The 24,262-nt window shown below is 42.0% G+C and overlaps 1 protein-coding gene across 1 annotated transcript; it reads right to left on the reverse strand.

The window, feature by feature from the left end:
* Window positions 1–684: 684 nt before the first annotated feature.
* On the reverse strand, window positions 685–19,795 carry HSDL2 (hydroxysteroid dehydrogenase like 2). Its single transcript, XM_065861269.2, has 11 exons — window positions 19,718–19,795; window positions 16,793–16,956; window positions 14,997–15,095; window positions 14,761–14,875; window positions 12,255–12,358; window positions 11,232–11,330; window positions 4,140–4,334; window positions 3,586–3,657; window positions 2,088–2,267; window positions 1,445–1,573; window positions 685–985 (listed from the first exon to the last, which is right to left on the reverse strand). The coding sequence occupies exons 1-11, from the start codon at window positions 19,732–19,734 to the stop codon at window positions 873–875; spliced, it is 1,287 nt and encodes a 428-aa protein (XP_065717341.1). The 5' UTR covers window positions 19,735–19,795; the 3' UTR covers window positions 685–872.
* Window positions 19,796–24,262: the final 4,467 nt, after the last annotated feature.

A 24,262-nucleotide genomic window follows, 5' to 3' on the forward strand; every position in this document is an offset into this window, starting at 1 on the left:
TCAGTCTCTGACAGGGACACTGAACAAATATTTTATGAGGTGGGCGCATCTGGCTTTGCAGATGCTGTCACACAAAGTTGCAGACCATGTGTGCAGTTGTCCACTTACAGAGTGGGGACGTGTGCTTTCACTAGAGAGCTTCAACCTTTACCAGCCAAAGGGAAGGAAGGGGAAGTGGTGGGCTGTGGCAGTGCAGATTAACCCTTGTAATGCAGCATGAAGGGGCTGTGAAGGAAGCACCTTGTCTGTGGCAGTCAGGGACAGGGGACTGTATGTGTGTGCCTGTCCGTGCTTGTGTGTCTGTGTGTACGCGGAGGCATCTTTTCAGAAAAAGGAAACTTGCCTATACTCCATGTGTCTGTGCAGCCTCAGTGCAATACAGAGTATGAGAGCTAAAGCAGGTAACAAACTCAGGAAAGCAAAAAAGAATTACCAAGATGTTAATTTACCAGGGGTAATTAGGGCCCTGCTAAACTGCCCATATTGCTTCTACTTCTAAGCCAGCTCAGGAATCTCTGCATGGCACTTCTGTCACAGAAACAGATCTGCAGGGTGACATTTGGTCTCCCCACCTTTTTCATGGGACATGTGTGCAAGCAACTATGTGAGGAAAAACTCACTTCAGGTGTCCAGCATTGATCCAGAAGAGCAGAAGTAAAGAAAACACCTGCAACCTAATGCATGTATTCTTGAAAAGGAATTAGTTTAATCACAAACACCTTCTTGCCTTAATCGGAGTTACTTATTCTTTAAAAATATCACATTTTATCCATACTTCTTATATTGCATTAGAGAAGAATTAGGACAACCATTTTAAAACAACATTGCAGTTATATCTGAAAGGCCACTGTTCTGCTAGTAAGGGTTTCCCCTCACAGTTTAGAGTTGAACTGTGTCAGCATCTTCTCAAGCTTTAGTGCTAGTGCCATGTTACCTTTAATCCTTAATTTTCCTGACATGAAGGCCATGGTGGGTTTTAGTTTACCTAAAAAGAAGAAACAGAACCATCAGAAAATGAAAAGGAACTGGACACAACCTGTGCACAGGAAAATGTAATGCCACTACAGTGAGACCTAGCAACTATATTGCTACAGAGTTCTGCTGTAAAAGCTGTGCACTTTTGGAAACACAGATTAGAGATGTGAAGAACAGAAGTCCAACAGATTGACTGTATTCTTTCTGAAGCTACATTCCCTGCTAAAATTTAAATACTTAGTTAAAAAAAAAAACAAACACAACAGTATAAGCTTTTGTGGTTTTGCTGTTCACAGAACATGATAGTTCAGAAAAATCCAAGAGGTTCTATCCTACACTTTCACTTAAGCCACAGAAAGCTCCTCCATCCCAGGACCACAGAGTGAGGAGGCTGTCTATTTGCCATCAGCAGAAGGTTTTCTGGGCACCCATACCCCTGCCTGCCCTGGCAAATGCCTTTGTCACTCACCTGTGAACATTTTCACAAAGTCGTCACTTGACATGCTCATAAACACATCAGCCGTCACAGGAGGCTTTCCAAAACCAGCGCTCCCACCGTTGGTTTTCAGGTCAATATACCAAGTGCCTCCTTCATCACCTAAACAGACAGTGGAAAGAGGTGACAAGGCAGCAAAAAGCGCTGTGCCCTCCCTGTTCCTCCCTGCCCAACGGCTGCTGCCGTGTCCATTTGGAGCAGTGACTCAATACTACAACTGACAGCGGTGCTCTGCAAGAAGCAACCACTTGCCCCACGTTCTGCGTTCAGGCAGAGCCAGCCTCTGGCAGACACCCTGCAGCACGACAGGCAGAAAAGCACAAAAGCAGCACTTTGCTGGCAGAGCTGGTGGCAGCTGGCACTTTAAACAGGACCCTGCGACCACCCCTGTCGATGGTCACACTGACCCTGTGACAAAGCCTGCCTGCATGCACCCAGAGCAGCAGCAAGCATACTACCTGCTGAAGTTGGTTCTGAGAAGGAATGTCATACAGAACAGAACACAAGGTGGTCTGTTTTGGGATCAGCTAGGAAAGGTGAGTGTTTCTGTTTGAAAACACTAGTGCCTTTTGCTAGGAGTGTGAGCATATCAAGGTTTTACAAGCGATGGTCTTACCAGATAATTCAAACTGAAAGACACCCTGAGTAGTTCTCACATACTCTTCACTCATTGCCCCCTGAATAACTCTGAATGTTTCTGCAACAGGCTTGGCTGAAGTAGATCCTGTGTTAACCTTAGGTACTTCAGGCTGGGATCCACTTAATTTCTTCTCCTCTTTGAATTCTTGAGAAGCACCTACAAGAATGACATTATTTTTCTCTTATAAATGCAAAGCAGTTTAAAACTGTATGTAGAAATATTGCACAGAGAACTCAGTTTGAAAAGACACAAGCTTCACAGTAGGGAAAACTAATATTTTCCCATTTTAGTATGAATACTGATAAAGGACGTTTTTAGCACCTGGGAATCTGAACAGGTGTAGAGCACTAAAAGTAATTCTGTAATATATTTCTCTTCTTAATATGTCAAAAGAAAAATGAAAATAAAACCACAGCAAAATTCTAATTCTGACTGTTCACAGTTAATTACACTTAATACAGCACATCTTTTTCTATTGCAACCCACACACTCCTGACATCACTCACAAAAACTAGTGTCTTTAATAAATACCACTTTCACCTCAAAATACTTCTGTCTTCTCTGTCTTGCTAAGAACATTGGTATTTTCATTAATGCTCCTGCAAAGGCTTCTAAGCTCTACATTAATTCACTGCTTTAATCAAAGTTTCACTATACTGCCATGAACACATATATTTAACATGAAAGGACAGCATTTGCAATTTACAAGGCTGATCAAGTTGAACAGCCTCTGAAAATATTGTAGAAAGTCTCACAGGTCTCTTAAATGCAAAAAAATAGTTACGACTATTCTGTGAGTCCCTACCAAACAACCTGCATTGTGATGCCCAGGGAACTCACACCACGTGTCCCTGGCAGAACAGTCCTAGTGCGATTGCTCATACAGTATTTTCAAGGGAAAGGTACTGTTCAGACTTTGCCGCCTCTGCCCTTCTCCTATCCCTATTTTGGCACTCTTCTGACACCTCATCAGTATTCTTAGTTGCCCTTCTACTTGACACAGTACAATCCTGAAAAAGCAAAACCAGTGCTTTTCTAAAAAGGACTTCTCCATTTAATCGAAGAGATATTTAAAATGTGTAAACCTTGCAAGTTTTATCTAAGAAGCATTAGAGGCCATACGTTGCATTCTTTTACTGCTGCAAAATGTGCTGTTGCTATTTATTTTTTCCAGCAATATCTACCTGTGACCTTCATACTACCACAATTCAGATGGTTGAAAAAAATCCTTCAAAATAAGGCACTGATTTTATAACATGAAAGTCCTGCAGGAGGCAACATTCTTTCCCTAGCTTTAAATACAGAATCATTTCCATAAATCATACCCTCCAAATGAGAAAAGGGTTTTTGCCACATAGCTTGAGTGGAGTCCAAGCTCTTGGGAGAAAAGAAAACACAACTTCAAGTTTCTCAATAGAGAAAGTATTAATTATTGTCAGAAATGATCGCCTTTAGCACACAGTGCTTTCCCTACCGTATCTTCCTTGTTTCACGGCTGCTGTGTCAATTGGAACATCCAAGAAGAAGTCAGGTATCAGGGGCTGACCTAAAATGGAAGAAAAAATCTAACAGTAAATACAAGTAAAGCTGGACATCACAAACAGGAATCTATTGTGTAAGAAACTACAGTAAGGTTTAGAAGTAAATAAACTATAGTTTGAAGGAAAAACACAGCATGAAATAACATGTTTAGAATTTGTTTCATTTAAAATCTGACCTAGAATACTCTTGCAGTTGCAATGAAAAACATGTGAAGAAGAAAAAAAATCTCTCAATAGCTGGTAAATAGTAATATATACATCTACAGTGCAGGTCCATTTTGTTTTCATTAAAGTACTTTTTTAAATTGAATAGGCACTTGCGGATTAGAATTTCAGTGGACTCATATGTGCTTTCCAGGAAGTCATGTTCTGAAAGCTGAGGCAATGCAATTTTTTAAAGACTAATTTAAGAACCCCTAGAAACAAAACTGTATTAATATTCTCCATACTTCCTTTCCGAATTTCTCATGTTAAAGATCTGTTTTACCTGGTGCAATTGCATAGACATCAAAATCCTTAACTCCTTCTTCTCTCAGCAGATCTTCATCAATAATGAAGTTTCCAGTGAAACTTTTTGGTTTTGTTAAAATGCAATATGCAGCATCTGCAAGAATGTCGGTTTTCCTGCACTGTTTTTCTACTCCAGATCCTCCCAGCATATCCATAGCAGCTGTATGTATGGCTAGAAAGTTTGGAGAATAAGAAAACAAAGCTTTAACACTGACAGCATTAAATTCCTATTTCTCTGGCAAGTATACAAACTTTGTTTTGCTTTCACACTAAAGGAAATTGTAGAAAGACAAAGCTACGAAATACTACCAAGGAACAAATAATTCTCTACATGCACCAGTACAAACCAGAAAACTATTAAAGGAACCCAAAACTGGGATGACAGCAGGACTTTTTATAGTGGTCACATTTGTCTATCCCCTCCTGCCTCGAATTTCCTTCTCAACACACAAGAAACAGGACAACTGATTTCCTCAAAGTGAACATACAACACATCAGTCATTAAGAGGTTATCTCACTTGGTGACTATCACACTGAAAATCTTCATGCTGAATTTTAGTTTTGTAGTAACTCCCATGAGATTCCAAAGTGTCTCTCATAAGTTGATGAGAAACCAAGTAGCAAAAAGTCAAATAACCTGTTCAATATTCCACATAAAGGCTGTGTTAGACCCAAGAATAAAATCCAGATCTCTTTAAGTTTCTGGTTGTTTTATTAACCAATTCTAATAACTTCTACACCATTCCATTAGTCCTCTTCATGCTTCCCCCCAAAGAGGCTACTGACATTGTGACAAAGGGAGGGCTACAGATGTTGTCTGTCTGGACTTCTGTAAAGCCTTTGACACCGTCCCCCCACAACATCCTTCTCTCTGAATTGGAGAAGTATGGATTTGATGGGTGGACTGTTCGGTGGATGAGGAACTGGCTGGATGGTGGCACCCAGAGCGTCATGGTCGATGGCAAAATGTCTGGTTGAACACTGGTGACAAGTGGTGTCCCTCAGGAGTCTGTACTGAGACCAGTACTGTTTAAGATCTTCATCAATGACACAGACGGTGGGATCTCAGCAAGCCTGCAGATGACACCAAGTGGAGTGGTGTAGTTGACATGCCCCAATTTGCCTTTCTTTGGTCCTCTGAAATGTGACCTGTCCTGCAAGATTTTTTAATATTTTTTAAATAACTACCAGCAGTTCAGAGAATACTTCTGTCAAACACTCTGATGAAATTTACCACGTTCTGTTGATGTGAATATATTCCACTATTCTAAGGATTCATTAATCTGTTCAGTTTTTCTAGCCCATGTTTCTGCCACTTCTCTGTTAGTGTCAGCTACTGCCCTTCTGAGCAGAATAAATCTATGTGCACAGACTGAAGCAAAAAGGTTTTGAACAGCTACTATCTCATAGCCTAGCTGCAGACTGTTTCACCTGTTTCATAAAAAGTGCTGCTGTGTTTCCTTTAATGCACACAAAGAGTCTTCCAGTTCAATCCCAGGACAACTTTTATTATTCACACCCACTCTTAGTGATGGGCTTGCCCCTTATCCTTTTGGTAGGCTTCCTCTTCCACTTTTAGATAAATGGAGAGCTCCTGGCATCCTATTACCAGCACACTTTCACATGTTTAGAGTCAGATTAACCAACAGATATTGGCATCCATATTAGCACCGAGGCAAATCACATTTGCATGAGATTACAGTGGATTTTTTAATTAAGAACTTTGCAACAGTATTTTAGATACCACGGAAGCCTGTAGCTCTGTCTCTCTGGTGATCATACAAAAAGTTATTTTTTTCACTTTTGGAAAAGAACTTTCAAAAGAACATTTTTTTGTACTGGAGAATTTGCTCATCTAATGTTTCTAACAGTCTTAAACTGAATGAGCAAGAATGGATTCAGCAAATACAAAGCCCTGTCTGCACACCTTTGATTTTATACAAAACTTAATTTATTTTTAAATTATTTTGCAGCATCTCACAGAGAGAAATCTTTATTTAAAAAAACACTTATTAGACTATACTGTTGTCATTTGTAAACTGAATCTTCCTGCACTTCTAAGCCTCATGTTCTGCAGGTTCCCGAGGAGAAGAGATACTAGCTGCACTCTGTAACAAGTGCCAGCTTTTGCACTGTTGTCGTCTTATTTATTTTAGCAGGTACAAACACATTATCAAGAACACAGTGGCACTGTAAGGCACAAAATACCACTTTCTTTGGTTTGGCTTTCCCCTCAATAAGTCAGTCAGATCTTGTAGAGGCTTAATCATAGATACCTTTTAATAGCAGAACACATCTGGGACACTGGTTCTATTACTGACTGTATGGGGATGTAGTGGAAGATTTGGCGAGGAGGTTAGTTAAATGTAAATACGCTCAAGTGACTTGCACCTGTCTGTAGAAAAAGCACACACATCACACTAATTGTTTTACTGACCTTGTGTGCTTGATGAGTAGAAGCTCTGTGTTAGATAACAAAGGCCTGGGAGAAACTCTGGGCACCTTATCACTGTGTCTGAGATTCCTGCTTTGTTGTGAGAAAGAGCGGGAGGCTGCGCCTGCCTGAAGCCGTGAAATACAGGCGAGCTCAGCAGGCCCAGCGATCTTCCAGCAGGGCTGAACTGACCAGCGCCTGCGTCCCCGTTTGTGTCACCTCTGCCTGGGAGCTCAGGTGTGGCTTCGGAGATCCCCCAGTAGAGAGGTAACTAAAATAAAACTTGCTCTTTGCAAATGCATCCGTGGCCTCTGGCTCTTCTTGCGATGTGCCTGCGTATGTGCACACATTTGGCGTAGTTGGCAGTCGCTAGAACCAGCGATGCTGTGGTTTGCAAAAAAAACGGGGACAGGGGAGGCCTCGAGGGTGACTCCCCAAATTCCGGGATGGCCCAGTACGGAGCGCTGGGCTCCCGTGGCTGCTCTCCTGTCTGAATTCGCTCCACCGGAGTCACGGCCTCGGTTTGATGATGGGGCGGTGATTACCCCCCAGGTAATTCAAGCAGCTATGCTTAAGCTTCCATGGAGAGCAGCATCAACTTCTTCTCGCAAATTAGCGGGAAGATTGGGATGGTTATTTGTTACCGGTCTTAATGCTCTTGATCGTGATGTTGTTGCATTGAAGAGTAAAATAAGAGAATTGGAAAAGGAGGTTGAGATTTTACAGGATGCAAAGGCGATCGCACAAGAAGTAATTACTGTTCAAGCAGAGCGGTGCTATGAGCTGCAAGATAATGTAGACCGGTTGCTAGCATGTATTGCTAAGGAACAAAAGGAAAAACATGCCAAAAGTGAGTTTTTGTGTTCTCAGGTTTGTACTCTTACCACAAAACACTCTTGGAATCCCAAGGAATGGGATGGAAATATTTGGAGTGAATCCTCAGACTCCAATATTGAGTCTGAATTTGACCCTGACTTAAATGGCAGGGAAGTGGTGGAAGCACAACCCCCCATACAAATGGTGCTGCAGCAGGAACAAGCAGATGAGGGGGGCAGATAGCACATACTCACTCTCCGAAGGAGTTAACGGCATTTTCAGAGATCTCTCAGCAAACGAGTGGGGAAGGAATTCCGGCACAGATTTTGCCAGCTTGGGATAGTGGAGCTGTGTCTATCCATTTATTAGCAGATGAAAAAGTTTTCTTAAGCCCTATAGCCTATGATGATCAGATACAACAACAATATGCTCAGCTGCAAACTGTCAGAGGTCCGGACAGGCAAGATATTATTGCACCTGTGCTGTATCAATGTTTGTGTGCAGCAGTTTTAACGGCATATGCTGAACCTCTTGAATCTGTGTTGTCCCGTGGAAATTGGGGCACATTGGAGGAAAGTCTTCATTTAGTGCAGCAGATGGGGGTGGTGTATGCATTGATTATGGGATCCGATTCGGACAGGGTAGCAGTGAAAAGTGCTATAGGTAATGCAGGCACTCCAACAAATGCCTTGAGCGGAATTGGGGCTGTAATTTCAGGACCCTCTGTTTGGGTGGTGGATAATGGAAATCTGGCAAAACTGAGAAGAGTTACAGCACAGGTGATGAGAACACTAATGTGGAATGATTTAGTACAAGCTGGTATCCCACAATCAGAAATAAGCGGGATCATGCCATCACAAATTTTTTGCTGCTTGCAAAAGTTAATGCTTATGCAGAAAAGCCAACCAGCCCTAGCCCCCCCGCCAACACTGCACCCACCCTCCACCCCAACTGCCACCTCAGTGCAAGACCAGTTTGCCTTTACCTGGCAACAAAAGCAATATACTTGCCAAGTATTGTCTCAGAGATACAAACACAGTCCCTCCGTTTGCCACCAAATCATAGTAGCTGATATAGCACTATGGTCGGGTACTGTTACTGATTGCCATGATATTGATAATCTGTTGATCATGGCAGTGTCACAACAAGAAACTGAAGCAGCTGCTGAATTTTTGAAGGTGCATTTGCAGGACCAAGGCTGGGCAATTACTCTGATGAAAATACAGGGCCCTTGTGCTACTGTACTATTTTTAGAAATAGTTTGGCATAGGCAGCTTAGAGAAACACCAGTTGAAGTACAGCACACAGTCCAGCAGTTTTCTGTACCAGCTGCAATAAAACAATTACATGCCCTTTTAGGATTTTTAGGGCCTTGGAGAATTTCCATCCTTACATCTTCTGTGGAGGAGGATTCCCCTTGTGAAGAGTTAATAGCAGAGCACAATAAAGTTGATTCATTTGAGTCTCAAAACAGTAAGAAAGCAGATAATATGATCTCTGCTGAGCTGCATGCTCAAGCTCTAAATGTGCATATAGCTTGTGGACATGGATCAGCTTATGCTGCACACACATGGGACACTGGTCACAATCAAACCCCTTTGCTGTTATATACTTGTAAAACATGCTCACATCATTGTGCTGCTTGTACACAGCTACATTTAAGAGCACAGGGAAAGGTAAAACGGGGTCAGTGGGCCGCAAATACCTGTCAGGTTGATTATATTGGCCCCGTATCCCCATCTAGGGGGTGGCAATATGTATACACTGCTGTGGATATAGTGTCACCACTAACTACAGGGGAAATGAAATTATTCACACCAATGGATTGTGAAGTGGGACTGCAGCCTATTGATCGAGATGTAAAAATTTATATGACTCCAGAGAATGCTGTATGGTTTTGTACCCTGACTTCTCCTCTTATGTTACATCCTTTACTAATATCAGATTCTCGAGTTCTTGTATTTCAGGTATCTTCAGTGAACACCTGTGTTTTATCTAGAGGAGACAGCACTGGAACAATGTTATTGGTGTCACAGACTCAACATCCAACTGAACTCCAATCTGACAAAGTGCAGGCCACGACTTTCCAGTCTGTGTAAGCAATTAGCCCACAACAAGTTGTTAAACCCAGTGATACCAGCTGAAGGAGCTGGAGCAGCAGCGTATGTATTACTGGAAGGTGACAAGCCCCATAGCTGTGTTACAGAATTGTGCTATGCTAAGGGATTTTAATCTTTCTTACTGTTGTTTCTCTGAGTAGGCAGTAGCTGCAAATGCTGCTTTGATTTTGAAGTCATGTGTTCCTTCAACACAGATGATGAACTAGCCAGCATGGAAGACAACATCTTGCATCTTTGGAACTAATGGCTGGCTGAATGACTCGTTTAATTCCCTGACAAGATGAATGGGACACCTGATTATTGTAGAAATATGCTTTTTCCTTTTTCTGTATGTGTTTATTGTGTGCCCCTGTAAATTGCTCTGTGCTACACCTCACAAGCCCAAATGAACAACTCTGGCTTTGTTGGCCCCAGCAGAAGCAAGTCACGTGAGCGAGGGGGTGGAATGTATGGGGATGTAGCGGAAGATTTGGCGAGGAGGTTAGTTAAATGTAAATACGCTCAAGTGACTTGCACCTGTCTGTAGAAAAAGCACACACATCACACTAATTGTCTTACTGACCTTGTGTGCTTGATGAGTAGAAGCTCTGTGTTAGATAACACAGGCCTGGGAGAAACTCTGGGCACCTTATCACTGTGTCTGAGATTCCTGCTTTGTTGTGAGAAAGAGCGGGAGGCTGTGCCTGCCTGAAGCCTTGAAATACAGGTGAGCTCAGCAGGCCCAGCGATCTTCCAGCAGGGCTGAACTGACCAGCGCCTGCGTCCCCGTTTGTGTCACCTCTGCCTGGGAGCTTAGGTGTGGCTTCGGAGATCCCCCAGTAGAGAGGTAACTAAAATAAAACTTGCTCTTTGCAAATGCATCCGTGGCCTCTGGCTCTTCTTGCGATGTGCCTGCGTATGTGCACACACTGACATTTGGAATGCCATAGCATCTGCAAACACTGGAAACAAATGATGTATGCAACGTCAGACTAAAATAATTTTTGCCTATAAAGTTAGCCATCCCTCTGAAAATCTTCTCATAGTAAGTGGGTGGACAAATTCTCCCATGTTCCATTTTCCCTTGCCATGAAAAACAGGAGGCTGAATTATACCTCAAACAGCAGACCTGTTCCTCACAGACCCATAGACAATAAACTGAAATTAATACAATGCGGGAGTATCGGGTTGTTTTTCTTCCATAGAGCTCTTTGATTTCCTGTGACTTGCAAGCAGATGGTTCTGTGAAGAACCATTTGCTGACCCATTATGCCAAAACTTCTTTAAAAAATTATTTCTGCATTTACAGAGGTATATATCCTGCCAGTTCCATCTACACTCTTGCAATTTAACTAGGAAGGAATTCTAAATAGTACTACATACACAGACGTTTAGTACCCACTAATGAAAGCATGCCAATACTTCTGTGATTCTGTCCATACCAAAACTCCAGGTGCATGAGAACAGACAAGCCAAACATTACACAGATGCTTCAGCCAACTGAAAGGGTTGCAAACTAGCTGAAGATGAGTTTAGATCAAAGTGACAATGGTCTAGTGAGAACTAGGAATGAAAACCAGCATCCATACAAGATGAATGAAGAATAAGCAAAGTAACAGCTCCGTATCCTCAATCAATTCCAAAGAAGTTTGAAGTATAATCAAAGTCAAATAAAACAAGTTGTGGAAGACAACATACAGAAAAAAAAAAAAAAAATCACCTGTTTTAGGCCATAAAGCATTGACAGCAACTTCTCCTTTAAATTCTTCTGCCATTCCCAAGACACACATGGACATCCCGTATTTAGAAATGGTATAAGCTAAGACAAGAAGTACAAAAAAATATAAAGTTAACGCTCTATCAACCGGACCTCAATTATGAAGGAAAGAAAAAGCAATTTATTTGTTCATAAGTAGAATTAAGTTATGGGGGACATCTTCCTAGAGTTAAAACCTCTGCCTTCTTCCCACCACCTCCAGCAGATACAAACTGCAGTCTACTATCTTTTCACTACAAATAAAACGAGAGCTACGCATGTTGTGAGAAAAGCAAGGACTGAATCTTAGCCGTATGGTGGTTTTGTTGCACTTTTCATACACAGCACAGTTTTTTCAAGAGGCCTAAGGTGTACTAGCTGCTAACAATCAAACTAGTGTTCTATACAAAACAAAAAGGGGAAGAAAAATAATAAATGACAAGGATTTAGAAATTGCTTTGACTATTCTGAGAAAAGAAACTTCTTGGGACTTGCTGGAGGAGTTTAACACAAGAAGCGTCTGAAATTGAAGGTTTTTTTTACAGTTTTAAAATGAGCAACACTAACCTTAAGACAAAATGAGGTCCTTTTCCCACCTCAAAGTTAATTTCCATTTTAAAAGATAACATTAAACTTTATTAAATCAAATGTGAGGTTGAACTAGTAAGAAAATAGATTCTGGGTTTCAATCTCTATTTGCAACAGAAAATATTTTGTAGTCTTACGACGTCTGATGAAAAAGCACACACCTTGAAAACATTCTTGAAAGTACAGAGGATGTATTAGGCCATGAAACTTGTACCATGTTTTCCCACAAGACAATTTACTTTAGATTTGGTAGAAAACACTTTGGGAACCATTAGTGCCAGTCTGTATAGAGTGCTAAGGATTTATGATCTAGCATTCTGGGCTGGAACTCCTGCGCATTTCACCAGGTATTTATGTGGTTCTCGAAAAATAAAAACAAAGGCACTGAATGCTACTCACCACAATGATTTTTGAACCACATGGGATTCAGATTCAAAGGTGGGCTGAGGTTCAGGATATGGGGGTTCCTACTCTTCTTCAAGTAGGGAAGGCATGTTTTAGACCTGAAAGATATTCAGACAAATCAGTCATCTCTTATTTTATGGAACACAGGAAAATCCATACTAACAGACCAATATTTTCATTTACATGAAAGTCCAACACTAAGCTGAAAACCTGCTCTTGTATCAGTTATTTACCTGATATAAAGAAAAACAAACAAAAAAATCTGTCCTAGCTCATTTATCTCAAGCCCAGTATTCATTCCTGCTACACTGGACCACATTGTCCAAATAGTGCAGAAGCATCTCCTAAAGCCAACCTTCCAGGTGCTCAGGAGTCATAATCTCATTGTAATAGTTCTGGTAAGTGCAACAAAACACTCTGTGGCAACAAGCAAAATTAACAGTTCAAAGCATCATTTAGTCATAAATGCTTTGCCCTCTGATCACATACCTATTTCTTCTTTAAAATAATGTTGAAGAAATATACTGAATAGTGAAAGGCTATTACAAATATTCCAAGCAAAACTAAAAACCTATTCTCTGCTGATTGGAAGACTCACTATTTCATTCAGCTTAGAAATTAAATCATAACTTTAAAGAAGCCATCATTTGACTTCACTTTTAGCCGTAGGGTGTATATTTACTTTTGATGTCTAGTGGAGAATTTTTAATCAAGCTTCATAGCGAGAATGGCACCGCAGTGGACTACACTACTGACCTACTATTCACACATTTCAACAGAACGCACCTATACTGTCAGTCACAGACAGGCCACCTTCAAATGCAAAATCATTAAAGTAGTAAATAATTTACCACCCGCTTAAATGTTCTGTGGTCTCAAATCTTTTCAGCGGCAGTGTGTGAGGTTCACTAACAGACAGATGTCTCAATTCCTTAATGCACAGGAACCAAGAATGCATCAAGAGGTATACTCGGTGAGATGGGACATCCTCCCTACCTCCTCCACACAGACAAAAAATCCACATAATTTTTTTTGGCCTATTATAGCTTTCTCAATATTAAATTGCAAACAGATCTCTACAAATTACAAACAGAAGCAAAGTACAAAGCAAGGGGAAGAAAAGTCTGAAATGCTTGACTAGGTCTTCCCAACTAACAGCTATAAAAGCAGTAATAATTTGTAACTTCTCTTGAGAGGCATTAATCTTTCGTATACTCTTCCGCCTGCAGCAACACAGAACCTGTTTTTTAATCTTTTCAAGGCAGAGTAGCACCCAAAGGAAAGATACTTTAAGAACACTCCATTAATATGGAATAGCTAGATGTACCATCAAGAAAGTGATTGTCCCTGTTGGGTGGTGAGGGGTAAACAGAGCTTGCCACTAGCAATACAGTGGAATCCACTCAGAGATTTAGCAAGATATATCCACAAAGTGTTTTCTGGAATGCCAGTTTTGCTTTCTGCACACAGAACCATGTACACTTACAGCCTTTCAAATGCAGACATCACAGGGTGGAAGCACAGAAATCCCACTCTGCAAGCAGAGGTTTTCATTCTTCCGCCCTTTCACTCTCCATGCCATCTACATGCTGCGCACATGTCTCTCTGATTCAGAAAGCCGCTATTCAACCGTGTTTTTAAACTATCATAATGGCAAATCCCTTCACTGATTCTTAGCAAACTAACATTAAGGAATATAATCATGATATCCGATAATCAGATTCATCTGCACAAAGGAGAATGACAGACACTGTTATAGATAAAAATTGATACAAAAACTCCTGATCACATCCAGCAACAACTGAATTAGAGAATCTGCATCGTTCTAAGGGCTTTTTTTAAAAACCACAATGCTGTCAAAATTGAAGTTTTCATTTTGGAACAGAGGAACTTTAAATTGCATCCTAAAAATCTAAGGATGAGCCCACCTACTGAATCCATTTCCAAAAAATAAGCAAAACAAGGACCACAGAAACTGTGAAATCAAATCTTGGTATAGTAATTTAAATAAATGACAGAACTGGTTAGCTGAAAGCAGGTGGATAACACTTTAGATCATTAAGTTACATCTAAGATTAAGTTATGTAATGTCTCTAAAGATGAGAAAGAAGCTTATGAGAAAGAAGCTGACAAACAAGATGTTGCGTTTGATGTATGAAAAGAGTTATGTCATTTTGCCTGAAAGAGCAGGCAGCATTTAAAGCCAAGCTGGAGCTCCATTTGAAATAAACAAGTTTCTGCATCCTACCTGCATGGAGGAGCTTCTGAACACTTACTGACTACAGTAATAAGGTTCCTGTTTTCTCCAACTTGCAATAAATTCTTGCAGATATTAATTCCAAATCAGCTGGCAACTAACTGAGCAATTTCCTGTAAGCACATGTAGAACACTTGCACTCCACATCCAGGGCAGCAAGTCAGCTAAACAATTTCTCAGAAAAACTGAGATAACATCATACGTTTTGTTACAATTACTTTGCTTCCCTCTCTCAGCACTTACGTAAGGTAGGTTCCTCGTACATTGACCTCCATCATAAGATTGACTTTCTTCGTTTCTGTTTCCAAAGTGCCAGTCAAAGAGATGGCGCTTGCATTGTTCACCAAAATATCAATTCCTGGTTTCAAAATAAGCCACTTCACGTTAGCATTTAAAGACAAAAAGCACAAGTAAGGCAGGCTGTTGTCTTTTTGTATGAACAATCTGCCTGTTACTGTGTCCTCCACACCAAGGCCTACCTCCAAATGTCTTCACAGCTTTCTCCACGGCATTAATGATTTGCTCTTCTTCCCTCACATTAACAACACATGGCAAAGCCTTTCCTCCAGCTGCTTCAACTGCAGAATTAAAAAATTAAACATTTAAAAATTTGCTCTCAAATGGAACAAATAGCATAAACCTCCTGAGATCTCTCATTCAATGACATGTTTCTAGAAGGCATTGAAAACTGCACTTTTAAAATGTGACCATTTTACATGTTGTATAAAGAATAGGGAAACGAAGCCCAAAACTTAACATTGAGAATGTGTATAGTATTGTGGAATAATAATTGAGGGGGCAAATTATTGAAACTGATTACTGAAGGTACACTTATTGAGAATAAAGTTATATCCACATCCTCAGCACGTAAGGCAGCTGCTCAGCACACAAGGAATCTGCTCTGCACAGTTCCCACCCCCCACCAGTTCTTGGATGTCAGTATATGGGGGGAGCCCAGTGTGCTAGCACCAAGGAGAACGAAGGGTGGAATGGTGTGGAGATATCATGACCAGTCTCTGTGTACATGGCAGGTACAGGAACCAGATGGTACTGTGCATATAGTTGCTGTCAGATAAGAGAGAAATATTCCAGTCCATCCAAAATGCTAATTGCTGAGCTAGCAGGTGTGACAAAATTTGTTCTGTGGATGAACTTTGCTCATTATAATCTCATTATAATCCCAAAACACACCTCCAATTCAAAAGCTACCTGCCTCTATCATGCCTCTATTCTCTCTCAAGCATGCTCTCTGAATTATTTTAAGTCTATACCTTTGAAAACCACAAGAACTGTGCAACAATCAATAACAAAGTTATGTATGACTAGAGTCACTCAAGCTCCACCTAAATGTAGAGAATAGTATAAAATATCCTAACAATAGGGAAAAGTTAGGGAAGACAGCATCACTGAGAAGTCAAGGAGTCAGAATCACAGACTTCTGGGATCAGTTGATGGGCTGAATCTATCTTTCTTTTTTTCGTTTTTGGCTAAGATTTGCACACTTGGTTATACCATTTTTCCAGGAAACTTACGATTACAAATACAAGCTTGAATTCTATTCGTAGTGATATACAGTCATCTTAAAACATACATATATTTGGTACCAAAGTGTATTTTTGCAACTAAAGTGTATTTTTGCAGACAGTGTATTTTATCAATGGCAATCTAAAAGAACTTGTACCTGTTGCTTTAATAAACCTCATTATCAATGGATCTAGATGTGAGAATCTCTCATTGGATGCACTCAGAATTACAGTATATTATACTATCCGTGAATCTGTGCAAGTGCGTAGATTCAATGACTGTGACCTGATCCTGCACTATTGATGAATCTGTAATCATGTGAATTCAATTTAACACTGGACTGCCTGTTGAGCATGATCAGACCTATAGTGGTGATTTGAGGTCCCTTTAGTTTAATGGGCATCACTCAGAAGCTAAGCTCAGCTGCCCCCAACCCCCAGTAATATACTGAGGACAAGCTGGAACACAAGGGGGTTTCATTTCTGCCAAGTTAACCCTTTTAACGCAATAAGTGCACACATACATCTCAATTACCATAGCATTTTCACATCTATACACTTATCTCTTAATTGCAGTAATATTTTGATACCTCCCAGCATTCCTGGGAGGCAAGAGAAGCACTAAGCTTATTTTATTAAAAGTGAATTGGAGCTAAGAGAGTCTATGGAGTTTTCCACTCGGGTGTAACAATTAAGGTAGGGCATAAACCTAGCCTAGCACTTGAAGGCCACCCTTATTTATTCCAACTTACTCTCTGCTGCAGCAGTGTAGATAGTCCCTTGGAGCGTACGATGGGGCTCGGCTGTCTTGGCAGCTATCACAACGTTCGCACCATCCTTGGCAGCTTTCAAAGCAATGGCTTTGCCAATGCCCCGGCTTGCACCTGTGATGAAGAGGGTGCATCCTGCTAGTTTCCTAAACGTTGAGGGTAAAGGGGGAGAACAAAGCAAAACCTGTACATCATCGACTTGAAATGCAAAAGTAACCAGAGCAGTCTTCCAAGCAGATGAATGCCTTTGTCATTTTACTAAGCAGCCCCTAAACACAAAAGAAACGGCTACAGCTACAATCAAGTACAGCGCTGCTGAAGGTAAGACCACTCTCCAACTTTGCAAATACTATAAAGCAAGAAGGTTACACAGGTCACTCAATTACAATTCTCACTTTTCATAAAATGATCCAACACACTACTTACAACAGAGCTGCTACGTTCCCTAACAACAGAAAAGGGGTAAGTTGTAGAAATGAAATCCCAGTTTCTAATGAGATGACACACCTACACAGCTCTAATTTATTAGTCACAGCCCGCTAAACAAAAAGAACTGCTGTCTCAAAGGGGTATAAAGTTCAAGTACCAAATCACAATGCCAGCACAGGTTGCCACATGGGAAAAAAACTTGATTTTCAGAAATGGCAATTACTTCTCTTGAAGGTTTTACACTAAACTCAACAGTTTCCCAGTAACCACATTTAATCCAATGGGTCCCCCCAAAAATGGGTTGCACTTCTCTTTAAGAAATCTAAACATTGTTCTGCAGTAACCAAAACCCTAAATTACACCCCCGTGACAGAAGAGGGAGACAGAAGCAGAGTGCTCAGTTCATATTTGACTAGTAATTAATAAATGTATTGTAACTAAGAAACTAATCAATTATAACTAACTTTATCAATTCTTAGTATAGATATATTGCATGTTAAAAATCTCAAAAACCTGTAATTAATATGCAGTAATAGTGTGGATGCTGTGGTGCAGCGCAGGAGGATGTGAGACAACCAGCCTTTTGAAGCTGGATGAAGAGAGGTTCAAACTGGAGAAGTTCAGACTGTCCTCCCCATGACGAGAGTCAGGAAACAGAGCAGGGGACTGAGCTGTTTGCAGCCTTGGAGGTTTTCAAGCCCTGAAAGGACAAATTCCTGAACAACCCTGTCTGATCTCTCAACTGACCTGGTTTTCAGCAAGAGGCTGGACTGGAGACCTCTCAAAGTGCCTTCCAAACTGAAGCATCCAATGATTCACTCTGGACAAGTTCAGCCGCAGATTCAGTTCCTTTCCCCAAATTATTTTTCTATTCAAAATGTCAGCAAACATATTCTATTCATTCCAGTTATGCTCTCTCTATTCTCCTCCAACCCTTCCTATACTGGCCATAACCCTCAAGTCTTTTTTTTCTCAGCACAACTCCATCACCAGCCTACATAAGCCTCCTTTTTCTCCCTAGGTTTACAATCACCACTGATTATATTAATTTCCTGGAGTTCCCTTCCTTCAGTTCTAGCTCCACAGTCTCCAGTTCTGTCCCTGTAGCCCACAGAAATAGTGTTCATCAAAATTAGCAAAGCCCTGCTAACAGGAAAAAATAATTTTTACTTTATCCCCTTTGAAACACCGAGCTGACTTGAATTTTTTTTTTTAAATTATTGCTTCTTCCTTAATTTTACTTCTAATCATGTCACTCAAGAAATTTCATTTATCCTCTGCAAGTTGGTGTGACAGCATCCACAAAGCCAGATGTACCAACCTCTCGAGATACTTACTCAGTGTCCCCAGAACAACTGCCTAGAATTTAAAGCATTTCACTCTCCAAAGCAAGCTGAGAAGATTAGGATTTATTTCTTAATTAACTGAGCAGTCCAATAGTTTACAAGTTCTTAAAGCATGTGCTTATCTAAAATTGTTTATGACCTGTATTGTGAAGGCTGCATCTTTATTGCTTTTCTTGTAGCTGAATTCTGGTAATAAGATAGAAACATGTCAAATTCACCTCTATGCCCTGTGGCCTCACAGATCTTGAAAAATAATCAAGATAGGTTCCTTTCTGACCAGGCATGATTGCTGATACTGAAACCTGCAGGCCACATCAGGGACACTTTCAACAACTTGCTTCCACATACATTAGGAATGTAATTAATAATCCTGTTTACAACATAGAGGTACAAATAACACCAACTCCTCTTCTCAGCTGTTAGCAGTACTGGCTCATAAAAAATGCTGAAAATGCCTCTAAACCAAGATCTTATAACAGAAGAAAATCTGACTGCCAAGTAAGAAGGTACTGGCTTAGAATAACAGGGAGCAAAATTAATATATATGAAATTACAGACACACTACCCAGCTTGGACCAAAGTCCTCCAACAACCACTTCCATTGCAAAACGCTCCACACAAACCTATGACTCTCACGGAGATGCCCAGCAGGTCGGCAAGTCCCCACCTGCCACCTTATCTCCTGGACTGTGCTGTTGAGAAACTCCTCGGCCCACACTTCCGGTGCAGCCCAGGCTGCGCAGACACCGCCCGTGGGGCGGGCAGGGGAGGCCAGCGCGACCCTAACCCAGGGGACGGCCGGGGCCCCTCACACACCGGCTGGGCCGCGGGGACGGGGCTACAGGGCCCTGCGCGGAGCAGCCCACCACGGCAGGAGCGCTCGTATCCTGCGGGATAGAGCCCATTTACAGACGCCTGCAAACGCTGTCCTACGCGACCCGTCTGGAGTGCCCAACACACCATCCAGGCCCCGGTCGCAGCTCCCCGCCCCGACAAGCCTCCCGCGCCTGAAAAGCTTTTACCTCAGCCTCGCCCCCGGCCCCGCAGCTCTGCCGCCGCCACCTGAGGAGGGGAGAGGGGTTTCTGGGTGGGCGGGGGACGCGAAAAGAGAGGAAACAGCTGGGCGTCTTACCCGGTGTTGGGCAGCATGGCGGCGCGGGGACGGGACGGGGAGCACCGCCCCGCTCCGCCCCGCCCCGCCCCGCCCCGCCCCGCCCCGCTCCGCCCCGCCCCGCCCCGCCCCGCCCCGCCCCGCCCCGCCCCGCTCCGCCCCGCTCCGCCCCGCTCCGCGCAGCCGCCGCGGCACTGAGAGGTGGAGTGGCCGGGCGAGGGTGACGGCGGGTGACGCGTCCCGCCGCCCTTCCCGGCCCCCTGTGTGTGTATGTGTGTCTGTGTGTCTGTCTGTGAACATGAGCCAGCAGTTTGCCCAGGTGGCCAAAAAGGCCAAGTCCCTCCTGGCTTGTATCGGGAATAGTGTGGCCAGCAGGAATAGAGAAGTGATCGTGCCACTGTACTCGGAGCTGATAAGGTCCCACCTTGAATCCTGTGTTCAGTTTTGGGCCCCGCGTCGTAAGAAGGACATTGAGGTACTAGAGAGAGTGCAGAGGAGGGAACGAAGCTGGTGAGGGGTCTGGAGCACAAGTCTGATGAGGAGCAGCTGAGGGAACTGGGGCTGTTCAGCCTGGAGAAAAGGAGGCTCAGGGGAGACCTTATTGCTGTTTACAACTATCTGAAGGGAGGTTGTAGTGTGGAGAGTGTTGGTCTCTTCTCCCAAATAGCAACTGATAGGAGAAGAGGAAATGGCCTCAAGTTGTGCCAGGGGAGGTTCAGATTGGATACTGGGGGAAAAAAAATGCCTGGAAAGGGTTGTCAGGCATTGGAACAGGCTGCCCAGGGTAGTGGTGGAGTCACCATCCCTGGAGGTGTTTGAAAGGTGTTTAGACGAGGTTCTTTGGGACATGGTTTAGTGCTAGAGTTAGGTTATGGTTAGACTCGATGATTCTGGTGTCTTTTCCAACAAAAATGATTCTATGGCTCTATCTCCCACCTCCCCAGTTCATCAGAATGCCCGTGGCAGGACTGTCTGTCTTCCGCTTGCCCAACTGTATGTGTCCCCTCTTTCACCTCCTCATGTCCCTCTCTTATTTCACAGTAACTGTGAGGCTGGCCCTTGCACCCAAATCCTGCACCACCACGTAAAGCTGATGTTTTACTGTCACTGCAGTTCACATTGTCACATAGTTGTGGGCTCCTGTAGGAACAATGCATGGACCAAGCCAAAAGGCCCTTCTGTTTCAAAAACTACTTGAACTTTGCAGGGTCATGTTTTTTGCCTTTTAATTTATGCAACCACTGCTGTAGCATTGCAGCAACACCTCCTTGGCTGCTACTGCTCCACTTGCCATTGGGGATTGCTGTCTCTGCCAGTTCCCTGCTCTGACAACTGTTTGTAATTTCCTGGCCTTCAACCACAGGTGACCTGGGTTCACCTGAGGAAGGTGATGTGAAAAACACAGCCATTCAGGGGGAGGTAGCAAGAATGATCCTAGTGAGCAATGTCAGCCGGGCTCCAAGTGTTCTCAAGACAGTGAGAAGATCTTTCAGGCCAGCGATCAGCTCTGAAAACACTACGTCTGCTCCAGCTGACAGTCCCAACAAACTTGCTTATGCTCTTCCAGTCTCTGTGTCACTGGCACTGTCCTGTATATTTGAGCGGTGTGAGTCCCCACAAGGTTCCCCTGCCTCGGTTCCATTAACTCATGGGAAAAAATTCTTCACTGTCTTTCTTGCACTGTTTAGGATTGCATCTTTGTGGAATGGTAAGTTTTGGCTGTATTTTGGACACAGTTGCTCCCACAGAAATCTCCCTCTCATCTGGTCATTGAACCAGCTGTCTTTGGAGTGCACTTGTTTTCAGGAAAAGAGGAAGGACTTCAATTACTTAATTTTTTTTCCAGGTAAGAGATTTTTTTTTTCTCATGGTGTAAACTTATATGGGCTAATTTAATTGGAAATATTTCTACATTACACTGACCACAGCATCTAATATAGGCTTCCAGCTGCTCTGGAGGATGTGGAAGCATATTCAGTCCCGTCAGCACTACAACAGCCAGTCCGGAGCTGGTACACATGCTTTTCAGTGAGCCCCACCAGCCGCTCCACAGCAGTTCCCTCAGGGACTGATCAGCCGCAGGTAATGAAGAGATCAAGTGGCTGTCACAACTCTTGTTAGTTCAGTCTCGGGACTTTTAATTGAATTACCAAAGATGGCAGGGTTTTTTTTAGAACTGAAATTTTTAAAAGGCAATACACTTGTCCCATCAGTGTTATGAACAGCCACGCAGCTACCGCTGGAGCATGTTCTGTGGAACAGCTATTTTTATAGCCAGCATTATTTGCTAGCATCCCCTAACACACACAGTCTGTTTAACACAGCAAGATTGCATTTTCAGCTCATAATGACTAAAACGTTAAAGACCTGTACTGTGTATTGTAAAGTTTTATGTCTGTTACCAAAAAGGGAAAAAAACAAGGTAGTTTCATGAGTAAGTTACAGTCAGTTATCTACTAGCACATTTAATTTATCACCAAAGAGTTTATTGGGATTTTAGTATTTCTTTCTTGTTTTCCTCTTGGTCAGTGATACAAGTACATGCAGGAGACTAGTTACCATGTCAAGCATTTGCATGTTTTCTGACTGTTTTACCTTAGAGCAACTCCTAAAATGAAGGTCCTGTTTAATCATAATTACCTTTCTTTAAGGGAAAAAAAAAAAAGATATCTTGCTCTGATGATGATTCATATACCTAATGTAACTAATACATTTTCCTTTGCTTGTGGCCCTGTATTTTTTTCACATCTTGCACCAGCATTTGTGAACTATGTGGGCTCTTAGGATCGTCCGTTCTCTCTCTTTTGCCCGTATACCATACTCCAACATTTTCTGGAAAAGCCCAGGGTATTTTAATATCTTTGACTGAACTGAGCATTCCCTCAGAACAGCAGAAGAAGGAAAAATGTGACAGCTTAAGTATGTTTTAAGCTCCATTACATGAGGAGCATCCTTTACACTCATCAGCTCTCACAGTTTGGCTGTTCTTTTGGAAATGTTAATTGTGAGCATGCTGTTAGGAATACTTCATGCAGTTAGATTTGCTGGAAAATGTAATGACTGTCAGTTTCTTTGGAGCAGAAGGAAGAGTGCTGTATTATGTGTTTGTATAATGTCTAATACCACAGAGCATTCTTAAAATGCAGATAATAAATACCACAGACCAGATTAATGGAAAGACAGCTCTAATATATATTTCTACAAACACTTTAGGTTAAACTGGTTTACTGAAGCTGAATTTTATGTGCTTTCTCAAATAAGATCAGCCACCCTTCCTCAATGAAAAACCTTCACTTAATGTAGCTTCAGGTTTGGATTTTAAAAATAAATATTTCTGTGTGGAAGGGAACCTTTAACTATTTTGCATAGACCTAAAATGTCTTTCCAGTCCCTAAATTAACTTAAGCATGGTTAAGCATGTGAAAGTATAGCCAAACTAGTCCCAGTTGATGTCATTATTAGCTACTCCTCACTCTCTGTGACCACCACAGCTGTGTAGCATCCACAACAGAAGAGTTTAATGCTCTCACAAGGGGGAGTAACCTGCTTTAAACACAGGCAAACACAGGTTTTGGCAGCAACCTTTAGTGATGCATCACATCGGGTAGAGGCAGAAATACCAAGAGGTGTAGAGAAGGCAGCACAAAGCACCACTATTGTGGTGTTATTTGGGGCATTATGAAGCCCTTTCCATCATAGAAAGTGTGTTTACAGATTCAAGAGAGACCTGTGGAGTTCTAAAGATCCTCCAGGAGAACATAGTCTGGGATGATTTGGTCTGCACAGACCACATGAAACAAAAGATTTGGGCACTTATATTTAGGTTCGATGTTCTTATGTGCCAGGGCTGAACTCTGTGATTTTGTTAGCTAAGCTCTCCCGTCCTCTGTGTTTAGCGTGAATAGGCAAATTACAAACAGAAAAACCTTCCATTGCCAGCTGAAGCATTTCAAGCTCCCTCCAACATTTTCTGCTCTGTCCTGCAGGCTGCTTGTGGCTCAGCTGTGCTGGTATGGAACTGTGTGGTCCTGCTGTGAACCAAAATGGGAAATCCAACCAGCTAAATTATCTCCTTTCTCTTCAAAGTTAAGTCATATAAATTCTGCAACTTGGTTAACCGTAAAAAACAAACAAACAAAATATTAAAAACAAAACCAAACCAAACAAACAAAAAAAAAACCCTACACCAAACCAAACCCAAAACCCACAACACTCAACAAAACCTCAACAAATAAACAAAACCAAAGTAGTAGAGAAACTTAGTTAAATTTTGTTCCATAACCGTAGGACATAAACAGTGGAAGACATGGTTCCTTGTGCAGAACAGCGAGCATACTGTGAATTTGGACCCCTTTAATGCTAATGCTATATTATTTTAAATTATTCCTTCAGTTTGTGGTTCTGATTCATCTGAAGTCAGCAAAGGAGTCCTTACTTTTTCCTAATCATATAGGATTTGACTCCAATGGACAAATGAAACTATTTGACTAAAACATTTAACTCCGCAGGATCTGCAGTGTCCTTCTAGAGGAACATTCTTACCACCTACTGCCCTTGATTATCTCT

The sequence above is a fragment of the Patagioenas fasciata genome, chromosome Z (assembly GCF_037038585.1).
Source record: "Patagioenas fasciata isolate bPatFas1 chromosome Z, bPatFas1.hap1, whole genome shotgun sequence".
Classification (NCBI taxonomy): Eukaryota; Metazoa; Chordata; class Aves; order Columbiformes; family Columbidae; genus Patagioenas; species Patagioenas fasciata.

Bases quoted from the DNA above. Each gene is read 5' to 3' on its own strand.
- HSDL2 (XM_065861269.2), bottom strand. The intron at 14,876-14,996 runs GTAGGCCTTGGT...TTTTGAAACCAG, and splicing joins AGCTGTGAAGACATTTGGAG to GAATTGATATTTTGGTGAAC. The intron at 1,574-2,087 runs GTAAGACCATCG...CTGTCTGTTTAG, and splicing joins CTTTCAGTTTGAATTATCTG to GTGATGAAGGAGGCACTTGG.